Consider the following 22,240-nt stretch of genomic DNA (forward strand, 5'->3'; position numbering starts at 1 on the left):
GGCCGGGGGGCAGAGAATCCAACTGTCCCTATCGCACGCAGAAGCAACGGCTTCTCTCCCGGCAGAGACGGGAAAAGCTACCTTTTTCTCCCTCCCGAACTTCATCTAGTTTGCTCGTTTCTTTGACCACCCCCCCAACCTCCCTCCGCCCCGGTCTGGAGAGCACGCTGCACCAGGCTGCTGGAGGAGAACACTGAAGAGGGTTTCTTCCCGCTACAGTGAATTTGGCCTTCGACCTGGGGCCAACAGAGCAAATCACACTGAATTTGGCCTTTGACCTGCAGCCAACAGAGCGAGTGAGGGTAAAACAAAGAGAAGGAATTTGTTTCCAGATTGGGCAGAATCGCAAATTCCTTAACTTAGATGCCTGCTCTCACTCCTTCCCTCCTGTCTCGGTCCTGCCTGCAGCGTGGTATCACGGAAAGGAGTGAAAAGAGACACCCATGAACTTTGGGTCGGGAGACAAGGGTTCGAATCCTGCATCTGCCTCTCTCCTGAACCTCATGAGACCCCTCTGAGCTTCCTCTTCTGCCAGATCAGGACAGGAACAGCCCCCACCTCAGGGGGTGGATGTGAGGATCCCGTGGGGTAAGGCATATCAAGTTCCCACTTTGTGGGTAAAATGCCTGACTCGGGGTAGGCACAGACTACGTGCTCAGTCAACGTTGGAGGCTCACTGTGTGGGGACGGGGCCTGGCCATCCCACACCAATAAGGCTCTGGCACTTGACCAGATGCGGGGGGATGGATGCCTCTATACAGAGCCTGGACATTTTCTCACTTGCTTTCTTCTGTCTTATTTAGAAGAGCTGTGGCTTCTACCCTCAGATCCCAGAGATCTGGAAACTCAGGAGAGAGATCTGGAAACTCAGGAGAGAGATCTGGAAACTCAGGAGGCTGCCAGCACGTGTCTGGTTGGGATGCTCCAGGTTCCTTGACCCACCGTGCTCTCTCTCTCTCAGTGATGAACTGTTTGCTGAGCCTCACACTGGACACTTGCAACAGTGAGCCAGGCAGTGGGTGGACCACGGTGTTAGTCCTTGATGCCACCCTGGTTAGAATCTCCCCGAAACGCATGTTCAAATTAGAGCAGCAAAGGGGACAAATGTTTGTGGAATGTCAGTGAGAAACCAGGTGCTTCCCATGTGTTAGCTTGTTTAACTTAAACTTTGCAAGTATCCTGAAAGGCAGGAATAATTTGTTCTATTTTACAAATGAAGCAGCTGAGGCACGGAGAGGTTAAGTAATTTGCTTGAGGTCAAGATGTACGGATCTCTCACCTACTTCAAGTCCTTTCAACTTTAAGTCACATGCTTAAAATCCTTTGCTCTCTCTTACTTGCTCTGAGGATAAATTCAAACTCCTTGCCTCACCTCACATGCTCCAGCATGATCTGACCCTGTCAATACCTCTGCCTTCTAGCTCCCTGTTCCAGTCATCCTGTGTTTCCTTTGCACCCCTGGGCCTTGGTACATGCTGTTCCTTTGCTTGGTTTATACTTCTTGCTCCTTCTTTACCCAGTTAACTCCCAGTCTTTAGCCTAAATGTCACTTTCTCCAGGAACCTTCCCCTCATTCTCCAGAAACACTCTGTTGTTTCTTGTACTGTGCCATCCTTAAACCTTCCCTGTAATTATTGCTCAGTCATCCGTTTTCTCCCTTGGATCACATGTTCCATGGGAGCCAAGGCCATGGCGGTGCTGCTCACCACTGAATTCCCAGGGTCTGGCTCAATGTCTGGCATGTGCTGTGTACAATACTCTATAAGTACTGCTCAATGGATGAATTAATAGGTGAATGGGTGGGTGAATGAATGGGTGAATGGATGGATGGTTGAGTGGATAGGTGGGTAGATGGATGCCTGCATCGATGAATGAATGGGTGGGTGGATGGTTGGACAAATGGATAGATAGTTGGATGGATAGATAGGTAATGGATGGATGGATGCACCAATGGATGGATAGACGGATGAGTGGGTGAACAGCTGAATGAGTAGATAGGTGAGTGGGTATATGGTGATGGATGGGTGGATGGATGGATAGGTGGGTGGATGGATAGATAGTTGGGTGGATGATGGATGGATGGATGTGTGGATGGATTGGTAGACAGGTGGATGGGTAGGTGGATGGATGGTTGACGGATGGGTGGGTGTGTGGATGATGGACGGATGGATGGATGGATATGTGCACAGATTGATGGATAGATGAAGAGTGGATGGGTATGGGATGAAGTCATCTCACCTTCTTGAGCCTCAGTTTCCTCCTCTGCAAAATGGGGCTCCTCCCCCACCCCTCCAGCAGTATACACAGGCAAGGGCCTAGGCCAGGGTTTGGCCCACAGCAGCTGTCCCAGCTCAGTTAACACCTCCCCCATCCCCCCACCCTTCTCTGTTCTGCCCCTGGTCCTCACGGTATTTGCCGGATGCCAGCCATCCTGTGATGGCGATGGTGATATGCAGCTGCCTGCCTTCTGTTAGAGGCAGAAACGTGAACTCTTCAATGGCCCCGACACGCTTCTTCATCTTGTATCCTAAAGACCCAGATACAAAAAATGAGGGTGGAGATGACTGGGGACCCCAGGAATGTTTGAGTGGCTCTCTGTGCTCACACACTCACAGTGAGTGCCAACTGCGTGTCCTCTCCCTGGACAAATGTCTCATTTTTAAGTCATTACAGGGTAGTTGCGATTATTGTCCCCGATTACAGCCAAGGCTAAGACACTTCCCAAGGCTGGCCGGCTCCCAACGGCAGAGCTGGGGCTGGAACTCACTGCTCCATCCTGACCCCATTGGTTCTAGATCTTTTCTTCCCACGAACATCACCGGTGTAACACACTCCTCCCAAAAAAGTGGATCAAACTGACCATGATTCTCCATGTGGGGAGGGATGGATCCCCCTCCCCCCGGGGAGTGGAACAGGGATCTCTGTGTGACTAGGGGGCTGCTGACACATATGATTTGGAGCCCCCCTCCCCCGGTGATACTGGTAAACGCAGGAAGCCTGTTGCGAGTTCCCGCAGGGCTGGGACCCAGCGTGAGAAGAGTCGTGTCCTCCTCTGTCCCCTGGGGAGCCATCCCGGGTGAGAATCTGGGCCTGTCCTGTAAGAGCCGGGCCTCCCTGGCTGAACATCCCCCAGGGGTCACCACTCCTTTGGAACCTTACCTGTCAGGCCAGCTCCAGCCGCCCCGAACAGCGAGGTTATGACGGCGATGCCGGCCACCGAGCCCAGAGCTGCTGCCCCAGCACTGCCAATGATCGTGGCGGCCCCAGCGGCCACGAGAGGGGCAGCTAGACCCCCGGTCACGCCTGCAAGGAAAACAGCCCATGGTAGGTAAAGGCGGGAAGACGCGGCCTTCCTGGTTCTTCCTCCACTGGCCGCCCGCTGCCTTCCACGGATGCTTCTAAGAAGGCGAATGAACAAACGCACTTCCTGCTGACCGAGCACCTGGTGCGCGCTGGGGGCCACCTCCCAGCTGACCCCCTTACACTGTCCTCTCTAGCTTCGAGCCTGGCATCGTGCCTCGCTCCGCACCACCCCGGCCCCTGTGGCCCCCGCCCAACCTGGGCTGGCCTTACCGATCACGGTCCCGCCCCCGACAGTGGCCAGGCCTATCAGGAGATAGCGTTTCCATTTCCTCCGGTTTTCTTTCTTCTTCCGGGACGCCTCAGCCGTCCTGGGGGAAAAGAGGTTGGTCTTTAGGGCTGGCTGTGCCTGGCACCCCTTGAGACCACCCCGCCTCACCAAGCCCCCAGCTAGGATCCATGCTTGCACGCTGCCATGCAGAGCGAGGTACTCAAGTCACCCTGGGCCGGTCGATGGTTTTAAGAAGCTGAGAAGTTTCCAAAACCCAGCTGGGAAATCCCAGTGTGTGGGATGTGCTACTTACCCAATGGATCCGTCCTAACAGGGTTGCAATTTGAATAATAAGAAGACAAAAAAAATAATAATAGCAAAAGCAGCACAAAAAGTATCTTTGAACAGATGGACCCAGAACAAGTACAAATACAATCACAGACGCCATCGCCCCCGTCTGCCCTTCCCCTCCCTGCTCCCCACCATCTGATCCCATCTCCCACTGAAAATGTCAGCTCTCAGAGACCTTGGCCTTGGGGCAATAGCTACAATCGGCCAGACTTGACCTTTAAAAGCTATAAAATCGAGCAGAAAGGAAGCATTTGGGGTGAACTGGGTCAGGTGAAGCTGAGGACGGCTGCCCTTAGCGTGCATCAAGCCCGGCCCCTGGGGCAGGTGGGTGGCCCCCATGCTGTGGGGCTATCAGGAGCAGGATGAGGGACCCAGGGCAGGTCGGTGCAGCATGAACTCTGAGCTGAGGTTGGAGTTTGGACAACAACTCAATGTATAGCGTGACAGCATGATGATCAAGAGGGAAAATGGTTAATATTTACTGAGGGATCCTTCTTGCCAGCCGCCGTGCTTTGTACTTCACATGGTTTCTCTTACCCTGGAAGCAGTTTTATTATTGTGCCCGAATGACAGACCAGTGAAGGGACAACAGCATCACCCTCCTGAGGGGCTGTGGGCATCGAGGAAGAGCATGCCTGTCACGCATTTAGCATGATGGCACACCGCAAGGGGTGACCGAAAAGGTGGCTGCTATTATCACGAGACTATGTGCGTTTCCCCAAGCCTCAGCTTCCTCTTCTGTAAAATGGGGTTAATAACAGCTATCACGTCAGGTTGCAGGTTGTAAAGATGGAACGCATTCTTTCTTCATCCACCCAACCAACAACCCGTCACCAAGGGTGGGCTTCGTGCTGGTACTTCTGCACGTCGAGTATCTGTGAGCAGAACCACGCAGCCCTCGACCAAGACTTGTTTCCTTCCCATCTCGTTCCTCCTGAACCGCACGTTGTCTTGAGAAGTAGCTCATCCTCCAGTCATCGAAGAGAAGTGGGATTTGAACTGGGCGTTCAGGAGCTGCTCCGCCGTTTGGTTCTCTGCCGGCTCACCTCAACGAATTCTTTTCCCACGCCCCCCTCCCGGGTGTCGAGGACAGCCCTTCACAGCTACTTCACTAAGGGAAGCGGAAACCCAACATCAATGTCACCACGTACACCACAGGCGCTGCTTCTCGGTGGCTGAAATTCATGCCATCGGACGTGGGATGAGGCTGAACTGTGTGCATCGAGCAAAGCAGAAGGCAGGATGGCGACAGAGCGTGGGTTCTGACGTCAGGATTTGACCTTGTGAACTTGACCTCGACCTCTGCTGTGTGGTAGTGGAGCACCATCCACCAGGTTCGGCTATCCCTCCCTGTAATGGTCCTCCCTGCACAAACATTACACATCCCTGCCCTGTTGCACTGAGGGGCCCCATGACCCACTGTCGCCAATGAAAGGTCAGTGGAAGTGGTGTGTGCGTGTCATTTCTGGAACAATCTTTAAGAGTCAGCGCAGGGGTCTGATGAGCCTCCTTCTGCTCTGCCACGAACCAGCAACATTCCAGATAGGGGTCACTCCGTCACCCTGGACCCAGGACCCAGGACCGACAGTGCAGTGTGGACTAAAGCCACTGCGAGTCTGCAATGGACACATACGATGAACAAGAAATGCACCTTTGTTGCTGTAAGCCATTGAGATTCGGAGGTCATTTGTTAACTGCAGCAAAAGCCAGTCTATCCTGTTGGTTGAGCTACCTACTGTGACTAAGGACCAATTATTTGGCCCATCTGACTTGCCTCCCCCTGCAAGTGGGAATAATAATAGCACTTCATCCCCGGGGGCACTGGGAGGGCAAATGAGATAATCCACACACAGCGACTGGCATATTGTAAACGGCCAGTATGTTTGCTGCTATTATCGGTCCTTTCATTATTACGATAACTGTCTCCTACATGCAGGCTGGAGATATACTTTGGCCCTTGATCGCTAGCACCACTCCGTGCAAACTGGAACGTTGGCAATTAGTTGTTTTTGGCAGAGTTCAAGGTCTGAGGAAAAGACTCGGCTGCTGAGGACGTGCAACAGGAACGCGCATGCGCCAAGCAGCTGTCTCTGAATCAGCGGCATCTCATTTCACAAACTCGGGCTGGGACACAGTGCAGAAATTTGGGGCGGAGGTATCCGAGCCCAGTTCCACTACGATCTCGCCGGGTCACCCAATACTCCTGAGCTACAATTTTCTCACGTAGGGACTGGAAATGGGGGGATGAGGACAGCACCACCATAGTGACAGATAGTATAACCCTGATCGTCTGCCTCCCTCCCTCCCAGCCTCCGTGTCCCTTCCCTCTGCCCTGAGTGAGGATAGTGTCACCTCTCCAGCATGACACTGAGGCCCTCGGGGACCTGGCCCCTGCCTCCTTTCCAGCCTCGTTGCTCATTATTTCCTCACTCATGGTCTGCCCTCCAGAAACACTGCACTGCCCCCGGGCACGGCCTGGGCCTCAGCCCCTGTGCTCCTGCTGGGCCTCGGCTGTCAAGGACCTTCTCACCTTCCTCTGGCTGCCTATACATTAGTCATCATTCAAGAGTCACCTCCTCCAGGAAGCCTGCCTGAGCCCCAGGGTTGCCTAAATGCCTGGACTCTGGGGCCCCTGACCCTCTGTACTCAGCATGGAATTCTAGACCACTGGTTTTCAAAGGGTGGGGCTTTTGTATCAACTGCATCACAAGCCCCCAGCGTAGCTGTTAAAATCACAGCTTTCTGGGCCAGAAGCTCTGGGCATGCAGGTGGTCAGGGAGCTGTACCCATAGCAAGCCCTCCAGGGACCTGCTGTATCTTAAGTTGGACAATTGCCCGGACAGGACCCTTCTTGCTCTCTACCCTCAGCAGCTTGTCCTGGGCTCGGGACCTGGACGGTGCTCAGAAAACCTTCTCTTGAACAGAACCTAATCATTCCGACAAGGACTGGACGTGAACATGTTGCAACAGTATCTACTCCCCCATGCACTGCCCACATCTATAAAGCCGGCGAGGCATTTTGGCTAAATATTTTATTTAGCCAGAGAACAGGCCAGTCACCATCAAGCATAAAACTTCTGAGCTACTAGGACCCATCTGAAATGTTGTAAAGTTATATAAATTTCTGCTTCTAGATTCCTCCTGCAGCGACATCTGTGCAACCATGATACTAGATAATCTTCCCTTTTAGCGGAGTTTATGCAGAGTCGGGGGGAGCTCATACCCTAAAGGGAATAAAATGCCTATACAGTAAATAGGGTTCTTGAAGCTGTTTTACTTAAATGTATGAATCCTAGTGTATCAAATCCATTTAACAAAGATTAGATGGATGATATACTCTAATCTCTAGCATTATTATTTAAATGTTTATAAAAATTTGCTGAATCAAAGAGAATACAGTATTTTCCCCCAAGTTATTTAGCTAAGGACCTCTCTCTCAATATTAACCCAAACTGATTTCTTTACTTATTTAACTCGAACGTTCTTAATAACTGTTTTGTACATGAAACGAAGGGCTTTGCCAATCATCATTAATTAACACAGCATTTTACTCTTGCAGTTAATTCCATTGTCTGACTGAATTTCAACGTCTAAAGCACCACAGGAGGTGCTGGCTGGGAGTTACGTCTACAATGCTTCCTATATTTGGATATGGGAATTCAGGGCATGACGCTAAATCCAAATGGAGCCCCGTTCCCATTATTGACCGCCCACAGGTCAGATACCATGGCAATCTCTGCCACGCTCATGCTCTGGGGTGCCAGAAATGACTCTGAGTTGGTGTTCCACGTCAGCCTTCCAAGGACAGAGGTTGAAGCCATGGATACATGGTGAAGAACAAGACACCTATGTTGCCCATCTCATGGATCCACAAATAAAGGTCACCCCCTGCCACTCATCTCCCACCATGAGAGGGTGTTTCTTATCCTTATCACCATTATCGACACCTTGTCTTTCTTTTTTTAAAATCACCTTCTCCAGTTGATAGAGGGAGAGCTTATTTCTGGGAGTTCTAGAGACAGATTCCTAAGTAAAAGCACAGAAAGCCTCATTAAGAATGATCTTTACTGGGGCGGCCGGGTGGCTCAGTCGGTGAAGCATCTGACTCTTGATTTCGGCTCAGGTCATGATCTCAGGGTCATGAGTTCAAGCCCCGCATTGGGCTCCACACTGGGCATGGAGCCTACTTAAAAAAAAAAAAAGTATCTTTACTGCTTTCTTTAGAATTAAGGAGGGAACCTGGGGGTGTCAACCATGCCGTGAGGGATGCACTGGGTGCCGTTCAGATGGATACGGTGGTTGAATCTGATGGTGCCACTGGCCAGTGGTGTGACCTTGGCCGAGGTACGTCACCCCTCTGACCTTCTGTTTCTTCCTCTGCAGAACCATCAGGGGACTATCTGTGCATCAGATGAGATGGCATCTTGTCCTGCATCTACTGAGCGCTCAGGGACAGCTACGTGTTGACCATGTCATTCTGATGTGGTCAGTGTTAAGCCAGCAGGACATGCACTAACATTTATGGGCACCTACTATGTGCTAGGCGCTGGTCCAAGCTTCTGATCTGCATCCATTCATTTAATCCTCCTAATAGCCCTGCGATGGAGATACAGCCATCATCCCTCTGCTGGAGGTGAAGGAGCTGAGGCACAGGGAAGTGAAGTCACCGAACATGTGGGGGAAGCTCGGGTGGCCTCTGGGCTCTGCGTGGGGGGGAACCCAAGAACAGAAATGTACATCATCCCCCGAACCCGAGCTGCAAAAGATCGCCTCAGGGTGTCGAGTGATAAGCTCACCTTGCAGAAACACAAACCGTGGAGCTAAAAGGAACCTGCACAGAATTTGATCCTCTACTTGTCTAGGTGAAAAAAACGTGCCGTTGCCCAGAGAGGGAAAGCAACATGCCCAGGGCCACACAGACATTTAGTAGCAGAATCACACTGAGAACTAGGTCTCCTGGCGCAATAGTCTCTAGGCCTCCCCTGGGTATCAGACCCTTCCAGAGACCACAGGAAGAATCTGAAAGGTCTCCAGAGTCCCTAAAGCAGAATTTAAAACTTACACATGTGGAGTATTTTTCTGAGGAAAGGGCTCATGTGTAGGAATGTGAACGATGATGATGTACTACAGCAAATAATGATATTTTTCAACCAGTTACTCTGTGCAAGTCCTGCTCGAAGCACTTCCCATATATGAACTCATTTGAGCCCTCCCAAGGACCCTATAAGGAGGGTGCTATTATTGTCCCATTTTGCAGATGAGGAAAACGGAAGCCCAGAGAGGTTAAATAACTTCCGCAATGTCACACGCTGAGCTGGGCTTTCCTAGAACTTCTGTTTCGCATCATCTCTGATCTGGCATTATGAGTATCGGCAAAACAGATCCTCTTGGTAACATGTTTTTCTTCTGATAATAACATTTCCAAACAAACAGCTAAGATTTTCCAAGCATACATACATGCATGTGCGTGTCCGTGTGCAACAAGACAGGGCTCTGGGCCCTGCTCGTGACTATGGTCATGGGCCTGGATCCAGGTGTTTCTTTACTGACACAGCTCTGGGAATTAACACAAGCCTGTTTGTTCTCAGGTTATTTCAACAGATCAAGTTGCTTCCTTTCTCCAGGAAACAGCCCCTTCCTTTGCCCTACTAACCCTAGGCAGGAGGGCAGCTCCCCAGCTCTGAAGCTGGCTTCAAAGCTACGTGGGACTGGCGCAAACTGGCCGCTCCAAGAGAGCCATCGTGCTGGACAAAGAGGGCGCTGGGAGACGTGCCTGGTGCAAAGAGCCCGCAATTAGACTGTGACCGGGATTGACTGATTGCTGTGGTATCAGATCCCGTGGAACGTGTTCCGCCAAGAGCTGAGCTCTGGCCAAGCGACCGGGACAATTTCCCTCTATACACGCCTGACCATGCATAGATAGCAAAGCCGCTCTGCAGCTGGAAGGTACCGGAAGGGAAGGACTCCTATCTATTGCGCCCCTGCTACGGGCCAGCCCTGGGCCGAGCCCTCCACACGACCATGTTAGGTTTTCACAGTGACCCTGGGAAGATGCTATCCTTATTCCCATTTTACAGATAAGAATATTGTGGTTTAGGGAAGGGGGGCGCTGTCCAAGGTCAACAAGTAGATGGGTGTCAGAGATAGGATTTTGATCCAGGCCACTCTGGCCCATGGACAAGGTATTCCAAGAGCCTGAGGTGGTGAAACGGGGTGCCAGGGTCACAGACTATTGATGTCACAGACTCACGCCCCCCCCCAGCCATAATCCATTTAATCCCCGCTTTGTACAACTGAGGACTGGGGACCAGAGAGGGGAAGTGACTTGCTAAGGCCACACATCGAGTCAGGGCTGCATTGGGACTCTTGGTCCAGTGCTCCTTCCATCCTCCTGCACCAGCTCTTAATGGTGGGGAGGGAAGAGGGGAGCATCTGTTATCTGCAGGGCACTCAAGCGGAAATCCTCAATTCCTGGCAGGCAGGGCTGGGGTCACAGGGCTCCCTTACTCAGATTCCTCCTCTTTGGTTTCCTTCAGGCTCTCAAGGAACGTCTCTTCAAGGAGATCCAGCTCCCCCAAGGGCACTCGGAAGAGGGAGGTCATGTGGCAGATGAGGACGCGGGCCCGTGCATCATAGCGCCCTTGAAAGAGAGAAACAAGGGCAGAGAATCAGTTTAGGTTTTAAGCACAGAGACCTTAACAGCAGTGTAACAGGTACAGCCCCAAGCCTGGAAACGCCCTACATGCACAACCCCACCGGAGGTGGTCAGCTAAACCACAGGCCAGCCTCCTGGATGGGATACAGTGCAACGCTGAAAACCACCGACCAGAGGCAAGGTGGTATTTTTCACCAAATTAGCAAAGATCAATTTTTTTAATCCCAAAGCTGTTAAGGAGGTGATGAAAACAGGTGGGTGCTCGAGGACCTCGCTGGTGGGAGTGTGCATTGATATAAACGGCCCGGAGGGCCATTTGACAATACGGATCAAAACCTGAGAACAGGGGTGCCTGGGTGGCTCAGATGGTTAAGCGTCTGCCTTTGGCTCAGGTCATGATCCCAGGGTCCTGGGATCAAGCCCCACATCGGGCTCCTGGCTCAGCGGGGAGCCTGTTTCTCCCTCTCCCTCTGTCTCTCTCCCTGCTCATCCTCTCTCTCTCTCTCTGTATCTCTGTGTCTCAAAGGAATAAATAAAATCTTTAAAAGCAAACAAACAAACAAACAAAAAACAAAAAAACCCTGAGAACAGCGTGTACTCCCAAAATCATAGAGACACAAAGTAGAACAGTGACCAAGGGCTCGGGGAGGGGGAAAAGAGGGCATTAGCATTTAGGGGGACAGAGTTTCAGTTTTGCAAGATGAAAAGAGCTCTGCAGGGGCACCTGGGGGGCTCAGTCGGTGAAGGGGAGGCCCTCTGGGGGGCTCCCAGTCGGTGGAGTGGCCTACTCTTGGTTTCGGCTCAGGTCATGATCTCGCGGTTGTAGGATTGAGCCCCATGTCGGGCTCCACACTCAGCAGGGAGTCAGCTTGAGGATTTCTCTCTCTCTCTCTCTCTCTCTCCCCTCTGTCCCTCCCCCTGCTCATGCTCTCTTTCTCTAAAATAAATAAATCTTTAAAAAAAAAAAAAGAGCTCTGGAGATGGATGGTGGTGGTGGCAGACACAGTGAATGTGCTTAATGCTACTGAACTGTACCCTTAAAAATGCCTAAAATACTACATTTTATGTTATGTGTATTTTACCCAATAAAAAAAAGGAGGGGGGAAAGATGTGCATCCCCGCTGGCCCAGGAATTCTATTTCTGAAATGCTAATCTTAAGAAAACAATCCTGAATGTGGCAAATAGTAAGTAAAGACCCTACCACTGCCTTTATAATGCAGAAGTGATAGCAATCTGGAGATTTCTAACATCAGGGGATCCGTTATGTAAACTACAGCACATCCGCCCCGTGGAGAATAAGCCATAAAAAAAAGATTCTTAAGAAAAGTTTGTAAATCTGAAAAAGATGCTTATATAATGAAACAAAATTTTTATTTTATTTTTTTATTTTTTAAAGATTTTATTTCTTTATTTGACAGAGAGAGAGAGAGAGCGAGAGCAGGAACACAAGCAGGGGGAGTGGGAGAGGGAGAAGCAGGCTTCCCGCCGAGCAGGGAGCCCGATGCCGGGCTCGATCCCAGGACCCTGGGATCATGACCTGAGCCGAAGGCAGACGCTTAACGACTGAGCCACCCAGGCGCCCGAAACAGAATTTTTAAAATAGATAGATTTGAGAATAGGGTCCCAGCTAAGGAAAAAAAAGCCCACTGCTGAGGAAAAAGGGAGAGAAAGAGGTCAAATAGGATTTTTTTTTTTGGTCTTTTCAAAATTATCCCTAATGAACTTGGGTTAATTTTATAATCGGAAAAATTAATCAATCAAAATTTAACCAAAGGTGGTCTGTCCAATCCCAGAAGCTCGTATGAATGCATTACTACCTGGTTAGTGAGGCACGAGGGACGTGAGGGTGCCCTACCTCCGAACATGACATCACTCAGCCGCCCAAGCTGGAGACGGGGGATTCGCCCATCCTCCTCCTTCACCCCGCACACCCACAGTCCCCGAGACTGTTAGTTTATCTAAAAAATCTCCACTGGGGGGAAAAAAAGAATCACTGCATCCCTGTCCCGGCTTCCCACCCCCCACTGGGAGGGTGGCCTCTCTGACTGGGACCGGTCTGGGGGTCTCTGTTCTCTGTAGAGTACCTGCATGTTCCGCCACCTGGTGGGCATAGCGGGGCAGTGAGGCCCCTTGGGGTGCAGGGTGTTATCTGGACCCCAAAGATTCCGGTTCTGTAGTGTGGGATGGGCCCTGGGAGTCTGTCTCTGCATGTGCACAGCCAGGTTTGAGGACCACTGGTCTGGGGGCCAGGAGTAGGAGGAACAGAGCTGCTGTCAGTCCGGACCCTGCTCTTGGGTTTTTCTCCCTCAGACGCCCACTCGCCCTCCTTGGCTCCTCCCCAAGGAGGCCTGGGCTCCTGGCACTCTGCTTTCTTCTTTCTTTGGCGATAATGTAGAAATGTCACGATTAGAACCAAATCTAAACCCTACCATGACCTTCAAGGCCCTTGGTCAAAGTCCCTGACCTCAACTTCTAGAACGTTCCTGCTTCAAGGGCCTTTGTACTTGCTGTTTCCACCACCTAAAAGGCTCATTCCTCAGATCTTCATGGGGGGCTTCTCCTCCTCATTCAAGTCTCCGTTCAAAGCCTCCTGCCCAGAGAGGCCCTCCTGACCGTCAGCCTATTGCTCTTTGTCCCTTTTCCCTGACTTTTGTTCCTCACAGAGCTCACCAGCTCTGACATACTCGTTTACTTTTGTTGGTCTCTCCTCCTGAAATACAAACTTTGTAAAGGCAATCTTATAAGGGTAGTCATTGTTCTATCTTTAGTTCTCAGAATGGTGCTTGCCACAAAGAACAAATGTTCAATGAATAACTTGATGGACTTGGGGAGGGATCCTGTTTGTGTGTCGAACCCTGGGCAAACAGCTCACCCGTGCTTGGGTGGAAAGTGGAAATGGTGAGAGTCACCTCACAAAGGTTTGAGGAGAGGGCTCCCGGTCCACGAGAGGCCCCTAATGAACGTTACGGCATTAGACTCCTCCGCTGGACACCCGCGACGTGGGCAATTATATTATACTAAAAGAGCAGCAGCTAGCCTTCACCATGCACGGCCCTCCAAAGTCCTGAAGTTTGAAGTTTCAGCTTCTGCAGGATAAACCAGTTCCTTCCTGGCATAGAGCACTCAGCGAGCTGCGAACTGGCAGTGTTTGCCCCCCTGTCCTTGACTGCAACTGTCTGCGTGCTGGGGAGTAGACACGCCTTATCTCGGGATTACTAGGTCAGTTAAAGCTTCATAAAGGAGCTCCCTGCTCTCACAGACTATTGCATCCAGGTGATAGTTGAGCTGTGGAAAGCCAGCCAGCCTTGGCCATGGTGGTTAATTGGTGGCAATTATAATTAGCTGTGAATTCATACTCTGCTGGTTAAAGCTCCTGTGATTCAGCTTCTGGAATAAAGGTTGCCAGGTACATAGGTGGTCAGCTTCCAATGTATACTCAGGCACGGGGTTCTGGAATGTGTAAGGGTCACTGGTGGCCAGGCTGCTGGACTTGGAGCTGAGGTCCTATATGAGGCAGATGGTAGGTGGTTGGGGAGGGGCATGAGTCTGAGGCGACGCCAACACTGGGGTTTTCTGGTCCTGGCTCTACCGCCAACTTGCCAGGTTGGCCAACTCACTCAAGGGGCTGACTATCCTGTTGCGGAGCTCGGGTCAAGAGCCTGGGCATCGTTCCTGGTTTTTCTGGTTGCCCTACTCCAACATCCAATCCACCAGCTAATGCTGTCAGTTGCACCTTCAAAATGTATCCTGAGTTAGATCCCGGCACTCCACACCCATTGCCTGCCACGGCCACTGTGCCCACCTTCCCTCTTCAACTACCGGCCATCACCCTGGTTCTCATCTTTCACGCATGCCAGCAGTCTATGTGTCGCCCAGAGTCAGAGGGCCAAAGTCATATGGCTGATTGTGCTCTCTGCCCAACTAAAAACTCTCCCAATGCACTCAGAATAAAATCCACATTACTTCCCGTGGTCCACAAGGCTGGACATTACCTGGCCCCTTCCCACCACCCTCTCCCCCTTCACTTTCCCCTGATCCCTGTTTCACGCACCAGTACCTGGCCCACCAAGAAGCCAAGCTCTTTCCCACCCCAGGGTCTTTGCACTTGCTGTTCTAACTAGAAGGCTCCTCCCCCAGAGCTCTGCCTGGCTGGTCCCTTCTCATCAGTTGGGTCACAAATTTTATCTCCTTATAGAAGCCATCAGCCTCTAAAGTACAGCAGCCCACTGCTGGTCACGCCGTCCCATTCGTGGTTCCTACCACTGTTGTATCTGTGAAGAGCTTGACTGTCTGGCTCTCCCCACCAGACTGTCAGACCCATGACGGCAGAAACTTCTGCTTTGTTCCTTGTTGTCTCCCAGTGCCCAGGATGATGCCCAGCAATTAGTAAGATGTGTTGACTCAGTAACTAACTGAAACTCTCCCTTGTCTGCCAGGTTCTCTGATATGCCCACCCATTTCTCTTCCCACCGCCAGCTGAGACTTATTCTCTCTTTCCAGTACCCTCTGAGCCCTGCATCCCCAGGGACAAGGGAGACACTGGGTTTGCTGGGTAAGGCCTCTCTCCTCCTCTGGGTAAGGTCATCTCTTACAGTGACGAGTTACTTTTAAATGTCAAAGTCTTGACAACGCCTCAAATACCCTCTCTTGGATCTGTTCATCACTCAGTTTCTTCCTCAAACGTCACCGCCTCTGAGAAGTCCTCCCTGACTCCACTGCTTTCTACTCCCTTATCAGGAGGTATTTTCTTATCACCTTTTAAAAATTGATTTTTACATTGGCCGACTTGTTTATGATGTTTCCCCCTCTGGAACAGAAGCTCCAAATTCACTGTACAGTCCTAGCATCCAGGTGTGTGCCCAAAACAAAGCGGATGTGTAATTATCTTTGTAAGAGTAAAGAATAGACTATTTGTAGGAATGAATGAATGAACGGATCTCTGTTGGGAGTGGTCCAAAATAGGGGAGAATAATTATGCTGGATAAGATTTGTATCTCCTTCCAGCAGAAACACCCTATGATTAATACTCATATCAATACTGGAAGCTTCATTTACGCCCTGTCTCCTCGAAACTAGACGTGGTGGCGCCCTCCGCATGTACCGGTTCCCTGAATCCTCACAGCCACCGCAGCAGGCAGCTGCTGTCATATCTCATTCAATCCAGAAAGGACACAGAGACAGAGACGGCTGGGTCACTTGCCCTGGGCCACCCATCTGGTGGGTGGTGAAGCGGATGGTCCGACTGCAGAGGCTGTGCCCTTGGCCCTGCCCAGGACATGGAAACCGTGGCTGAGGCAGCAAAATTCACATATTGCTTTTGGCTTCCGCTCCTCCCGCCTGGCGTCCCCTTGAATCTGGGTCAGGCCTTGATCTTCCCCAGCCTGCCCAGCAGTGGGCAGTGGGCACACAAGGTCGCCCCTGCTACTCCTGAGGACTGCTCAGATCCCAGTCCAGAGCCTGGGCCGGCATTTCTGGAAACCCACCCGAAGGACCAAGGCCAGAGAAACTGGTCTCCCGAGGTCCCTTCCAGCTCAGAGATCTAAGGGTCAGCCTCTGGGTGTCTGTTCCCTATCCCACCCCCTGGGAGGAAACTTCAAAAGTCCAAGGTCACTTGGACTTGAAACAGCTCCAAAGCAGCCTCTGCCCTATCTTTCATCGACCTCAGGAGACCAGAGTCTGCAAGTCACTGAGCACGTGAATCCAGATGATGAGATGCAGGGTTGAGACCCACAATGGGAGGTCACAGGGGAGCTCGTGAAAATTCAGATTCCCCGGCCCCGCACTCAGGCCTGGCGTGGGGCTCGGGATCTGTACTTTTCACAAGCTCCCTATGTGATTCTGAAGCAGGTGGTCCCCACTCTGAGAAACACAACAGTGGGCAAGCAGGTTAGCGCTTCCAGGTCTGAGAAGGTCTGGGCACCCTCACGCCCGGAGGCAGGGGCGTGATTGAGATCCCCTGTGCTGTCTCTGCAGGAAGGAAAACCGTGGTCCGTGGCGCTCCTACTAAGTGCCAGGCATCACCAGAGGAGTTAGCCCGTGCGACTGATTGCTCATCCTCCCAACGGTCTTAGGAGCTTGGTATGACAATGCTTGGCTTTGCTTAAGAGGGAAGAACAGGTGCAGAGAAACTTTCTAAGTCACTCAGCTGAGAGAGTGGGGGAGCTCGGATAACAAGCCAGGATTATCTGATGTCAACATCTCTGTCCAGTCCAGTGTGGCTGTCTCTTAAAGGCAGATTGACTCTTGAGTGAGTTTGAGGGTTCCAGAACAATCCCACGTGGTCAGCAGCGAATCCTATTTTCTGTGTTCAGGGGTATGCGGTGTGCACACACAATTCCAGGCACAGCCCTAGCTTATGGTCCACAAGACAGGTCACCCTGTTCTTTGGAAAATCTTGGTGGGGGTGGTGGTGATGGGGCGGGGGGAACCTAGGGATCTCAGCTCTGCCACCAGGGGGCAGGAGTGCACCAGCCCCACATAACTACCGGACAGCCCAGGTGCCCACCCCAGACATACAACCCCATACTGCAGAAGCCCCTGGTGCCCAACTGGTCCCTCTGGCTTAGGAAGAGCAAGGGGGTGTGTCCGAAGTCACCCGCTATGTTCATGACAGAGCAGGGGCCAGAACCAACACTTCTGGGCTCTTCCCTCCACCAGCATCTGCTATTGCATCCTATCCTTCACGGTCCAGGGCTGTCCTATGCATCGAAGGATGTGCGGCACCCCTGGAGCTTGGCACTAAACACCAGTTGCACCTCAGGTGTTGTGAGAACAACCCCACTCTCCCCACATTTTCAAATGCATCCCCCTGGGAGGGGGTGGTATAATCTTCATTGCAAGGCACTGAACCAGACTCTGTTCTCAGTATGGCCCCATCTCCAAGTGTAGAGCCACATGGTGGGCCCAGAGTTGACCTTGTACTTCCTGCAGAGCAGCAGGATCCCAGACCTTTGGGAAGAGTTCATGGTCACTCCCTTCCCTTTGGGGGCCACCCCCTAGGCCAAAGAAAGGGAGCCCAGGGGCAGAAGCTTCACCTTTGTTGTCACACAGACTGGGTTTGAATTCTCAGCTACCTAGCTGAATAGCTTCAGGCAAGTATCTTGACCTCTCTGAATCTCAGTTTCTTTGTCTGTAAAATGGACAGAAGAATATTTTCTTAATCTGGCTTTTGTTGAGATGAAATAGGAGGACGCCCATGAGCGCCTGGCCAACACCTGGGATGCCGTACCTGTTCAGTAAAGGGTGGCTAATGTTGCTCTTTTCATAGTAGATTCTGACACCTCCTTGATCCTTAGGCTAAGACCCTGGCTAAGAAACCCGGGCTGCTGGTACCACCCTGCTTAGTGTCAGGAAGGCCAGGGACTCTTTTTTACTTCTCCCCCTAGGGTCTGAGGACACACTTCTCAGGCTGTATTCACACAACTGTCACCCAGCCTGCTCTACCACCGTCCCCAATTGACCAACTTTTAGAAAATTTAAAAAATCTATCCCCATTTTTCACTCTAAGTGAGCTTTTCTGCATATGAAGAATCTACGCCTTACTCCAACCCCACCCCACCCTGGCCACCACTCGGCACTGGGTTTAAGCTTTTATGTCTGCTTAGTGTCTTCACTTTGCAAGGCAGAACACAGCTGGGGCAATGGGACTCTGAGGATGGACCCCCCCCCAACATGGCAGGAATTGAACGTAGATTGTTTCAGGCATGACTCCTGCCTTTTCTCCCACTGGCTTGTATTTTAGGGGGACAATAAGGGCATGAAGGTGGTGACAAGGTTCCTTCAGGACCAGGGGTCATGGGAGTAGAGGGGCCACTTCTGGGACCCTCCTTCAGCTCTGCCTTCTTGCTCCTCTGCTCCTGCCACCTGGGGCCCCCACTCTTTGTTCTGACCTTGTCAAATCTCCTTAAAGTCAGCTGTAAGGAGGAGGTCTTTTATCACTTTCTATGCACGTGGGAAGCATAGCAGTAGTTAAGAGAAGATTCTGGAACCACACTGCCTGTTTGCATCCTGGCCCCACCACTTTGTAGCTGTGTGACCTTGGGCACGTCATTTCCCTCTCTGTGCTACGGTTTCTTCTTTCATAAAATGGAAACAGTAATGGCATCTGCGTACTAGGGTCGCTGTGGGGTTTAAATGAATGAGTATAAAGCATTTGGCTCAGGGCCGGCACACAGTGGGCCCTCGAGGAGCATCAGCTATGATGAGAATTACTCCCAGGGTTTCACACAGGATCTGGTGCACACAGTGGGTGCTTGGTTCTGGCTGACTGATGAACCAGTCAGTTTTGATACTGATAACAGGTTGCATGAGTCTCAGGGAGGCTGACAGAAAACCCAGTGTGTGCAATTTCAGCATGTCAGAACACGAATATCTCAAACTCTTCTCATTCATCAGGGAGGTAGGGTTTGCAATTCAGTAATAAAGACCAGGGCACAAAGTGGAGTCAAGTTTGCGGTCAGACAGCTGTCCCATGTGGCATGCACCTCCTTCAGTTCCGTGGCTTGGAGTTGATGTTATCTTTGGATTCAGAGTCCAGAGGGTGAGAGGGCGAACCCTGTGATTCGGGTGAAGTTGCCTGGACAGCAGTGTAGAGCTCACAGTAACATTCACTTTGCCTTACATGGAATTTTGAAACTTACTTTGAAAGGGAACCCTGGGCTACTTATTTAACCTCCTGAGCCAGACCTCCTCCCCTGTCCATGGGGGTAATATTACCTTCCTTTGCAGTTGACCTGAGGATTATATACCATGCAGCAATTCACAGGACCTAGGAGGGCAACTAGAATAACTTACAAAGATTATCGACTACAAACAATCCGGCCCCATGTGACATGGATGAATGCTGGGTCCTAGACAGGTTTTTTGTTAGTTTTTTGTTTTTAAGGAGTATCTGTCTCTTGCCCCTTATTTGGATTTGATGCTGCAGTTCAGAGAGGTTAAGTGACTTGACCAAGGTCACACAACGAGAGAGTGTCAGAGACAGGATGAGTAGCCAGGTTTTCTGATTCACAGGGCTTTGCCACTTTACCTCTAACCATCACCACCCATGAGCAGCACTCATGTGCTCTGTTAGGAGCACTCTGCATGGTGTATCTCATTTAATCCTCACCACTGCCCTCTAAGGTAAAGACTACTGTTATTCCCATTTGATACGTGAGAAACCGAGGCACAGAACCATTCAGTAACTTGCCAAAGTGGAGCTTGAATTTTAACACCTGGGCAGGCTGGCTCCCCAAATGCCCCCACTTCTTGGTCCCTGGTTCTTCATGAATATGGTTAAAGAGTTGGACACCACAATTACTGGCAAACCAGGCCCACCTCTGGGCCTCGTTTTCCCATCTATGCGCTGAGAGGGTGGTCTAGATGGTTTGAGGATCCACCCACCCCTGACCTCTATAGGCCTTTTGGAGCCCTAGCACCTGCCCCTGTGGGGTCCCTGTGCGGCTAAAGCCGCAGGGATCTGGGGAGGCTATCAGATAATAATGGTTTCAGTGCTGCTCAGAGAATGCCCCTGGGAGGGCACAAAGTACCACGTGGTGACATGAGACATGCTGTTTTAAACCCACACCAATTGTTCTGCGAGAACCAGGCCGAGGTCCCCCACAGCAGAGAGGGCTAGGTTGTGTCCTAGTTGCTCAAGAGGGCTCAGGAGGATTTGTGGTTTGTGGTTTGTGGGTGGTGGGCAGGGGGTAAGATGAACATGGCTCTCCAGGTAAGGAAAGGGAGAAACTGAGGCAGAGGCAGGCTCACTGGGACACCTGCCCCTCCTACCCGGTGATAAGGCAACGGGACAAAGCGCTGGCCTCGGAGGCCAGAGACCAGGTTCTGACTCCCAGTCTGCTTCTAGCGCTGTGTGTCTCAGGGAAAGCCCCTTCCCCTCTCCACCTGGAAAAATGAGAGGCTCATCCAAGATGCCCCTGGGACCATGCGTCTCGGATCTATAGCCCCAACCGCCCGCAGGGGGCTCAGTGGGCTCCATGCCTGTGCGGCCCCTCAGCCGCGGGCCAGGCCCACAGTGAGCGCTCAGTAACACACGGCTTTGTTGTTACAGAATTATAACGTGAGCGTGTCTGTACTCTCTAGCTACTGGAGTCTCAGACCTCCGTGCAAACTCAACCCCTGACTCTATGAGTGTCCAGGAGCATCAGATAGGATTATTCCTCCCTTACTTCTGTTAAAAAAAAAAAAAAAAGTGCTACGATTGGGCAAAGTTCTCAGACCATCTCTGCCACTTCCTGGGGCAAGCCTCAACAGCAAACGGGAGTAATTACTTAACGCCATGCCTACCTGAGCGCAGGGGCTCAGCAGATCATCCCTGAGGTCCCATTCAGCTCTGAGATAGGCAGTGAAAATACTTTGTTTGGGTAGAACAGGGCCAAAAATATACATTGGGTTTTGAGCCTGAGAGCCGCACTTCTCAGACTATCAAGGAAGCGCCTGGGGGGTCTGGTCAATGAGCAGATTCTGATTCAGGAGGCGTGGGTGGGGCCCGGAAGTCTGGCTTTCTAACAAAGCTCCTGGATGTTGATGCTGCTGGTCTACGGACCGTACTGTGAAGACCAAGGACTTAAGGTTCTTTCTTTTTAAAAAATAAAAATGACAATGTGTTAGTCTCATAATCAGAAGCCCTAAGGTGCAGTGACCCGTGCACCCTGCCACCCTCATGGACGTTGGCCATGATGAACACAGCTTTATGAGCAGGCATGCATGGGAAGACAGTCCCTATGACCTCTTGTGTAGGGCTGGAGGAGGTCCTAGTGCCCTTCTCTCTTAGGGTCCCTGAACCACCCACTTTGCATGAAAGGGTCACTCAAGACAAGTATCAGGTGGATCCCAACACCCTGGCAACTGGCATCAGGCAACCAGACTTCCAGAGCTGAGACATCACTCCTGCTCCTCTCCTGCATTCCCTCTATCTGGTCTGTCAGGGATCCTGCCGTCTCTTCAATCAGAACGACTCCTGGGTCAGCTCTTCACCCCCAGATTTCTGCTCCCTCGTTGAGGTTGCGTTTCCTCACACTGGGCTGATGGGGACGCCTCCTAGAGTCTGCCCAGGTGAAATGCATCCTGCTCCCTTCCCCAGCTCACCTGCCCGAGGCCGCCAACGGGCCCAAAGCCCAGCCCCCTGGGCTGCTGCCCCAGGGACCTTCCCCTGTGGGCTCTTTCCTGCCTATGTTCATGCACCTGCTCTTCCTGTTCTCGTAATCCTGTTCTTTCTCCTCCTCCCGCCCCTCCACTCCCCAAAAGCCGGGGTTCCAAGGGGCTGGTGCAACTTTCCCTACGTAATTTTTCATAAAGGTATAACCTTTTTCCCATGCGATGGTTTGGAGGCTGTTGGGATTTCACTTGAAATTCTTTTTTTTTTTAAAGATTTATTTATTTTATTTGAGAGAGCGAGAATGAGAGAGAGAGCACATGAGAGGGGGGAGGGTCAGAGGCAGAAGCAGGCTCCCCGCCGAGCCGGGAGCCCGATGCGGGACTCGATCCCGGGACTCCAGGATCATGACCTGAGCCGAAGGCAGACGCCCAATGACTGAGCCACCCAGGCGCCCTTCACTTGCAATTCTGTGCCTCTCCTCCCTGCCATCAGAATAAACATCGGGGGGGCGCCTGGGTGGCTCGGTTAAGCGACTGCCTTCGGCTCAGGTCATGATCCTGGAGT

At 51.6% G+C, this 22,240-nt stretch overlaps 1 protein-coding gene across 6 annotated transcripts in view; it reads right to left on the reverse strand.

The window, feature by feature from the left end:
• The window catches only part of TMCO4 (transmembrane and coiled-coil domains 4), an 82,741-nt gene that overhangs the window by 45,249 nt on the left and 15,252 nt on the right, over nt 1-22,240 (reverse strand). For all 6 annotated transcript variants that reach the window (XM_081817621.1, XM_081817620.1, XM_081817623.1 and 3 more), the window contains exons 6-9: nt 10,430-10,562; nt 3,574-3,671; nt 3,160-3,303; nt 2,408-2,527 (exon numbers count right to left, since the gene is read on the reverse strand). In XM_081817621.1, coding sequence (XP_081673747.1) covers nt 2,408-2,527; nt 3,160-3,303; nt 3,574-3,671; nt 10,430-10,562 — 495 coding nt within the window. The remainder of the gene's footprint in view (nt 1-2,407; nt 2,528-3,159; nt 3,304-3,573; nt 3,672-10,429; nt 10,563-22,240) is intronic.

Source organism: Leptonychotes weddellii, chromosome 4 (assembly GCF_054177405.1).
Source record: "Leptonychotes weddellii isolate Sample4059 chromosome 4, ASM5417740v2, whole genome shotgun sequence".
NCBI lineage: Eukaryota > Metazoa > Chordata > Mammalia > Carnivora > Phocidae > Leptonychotes > Leptonychotes weddellii.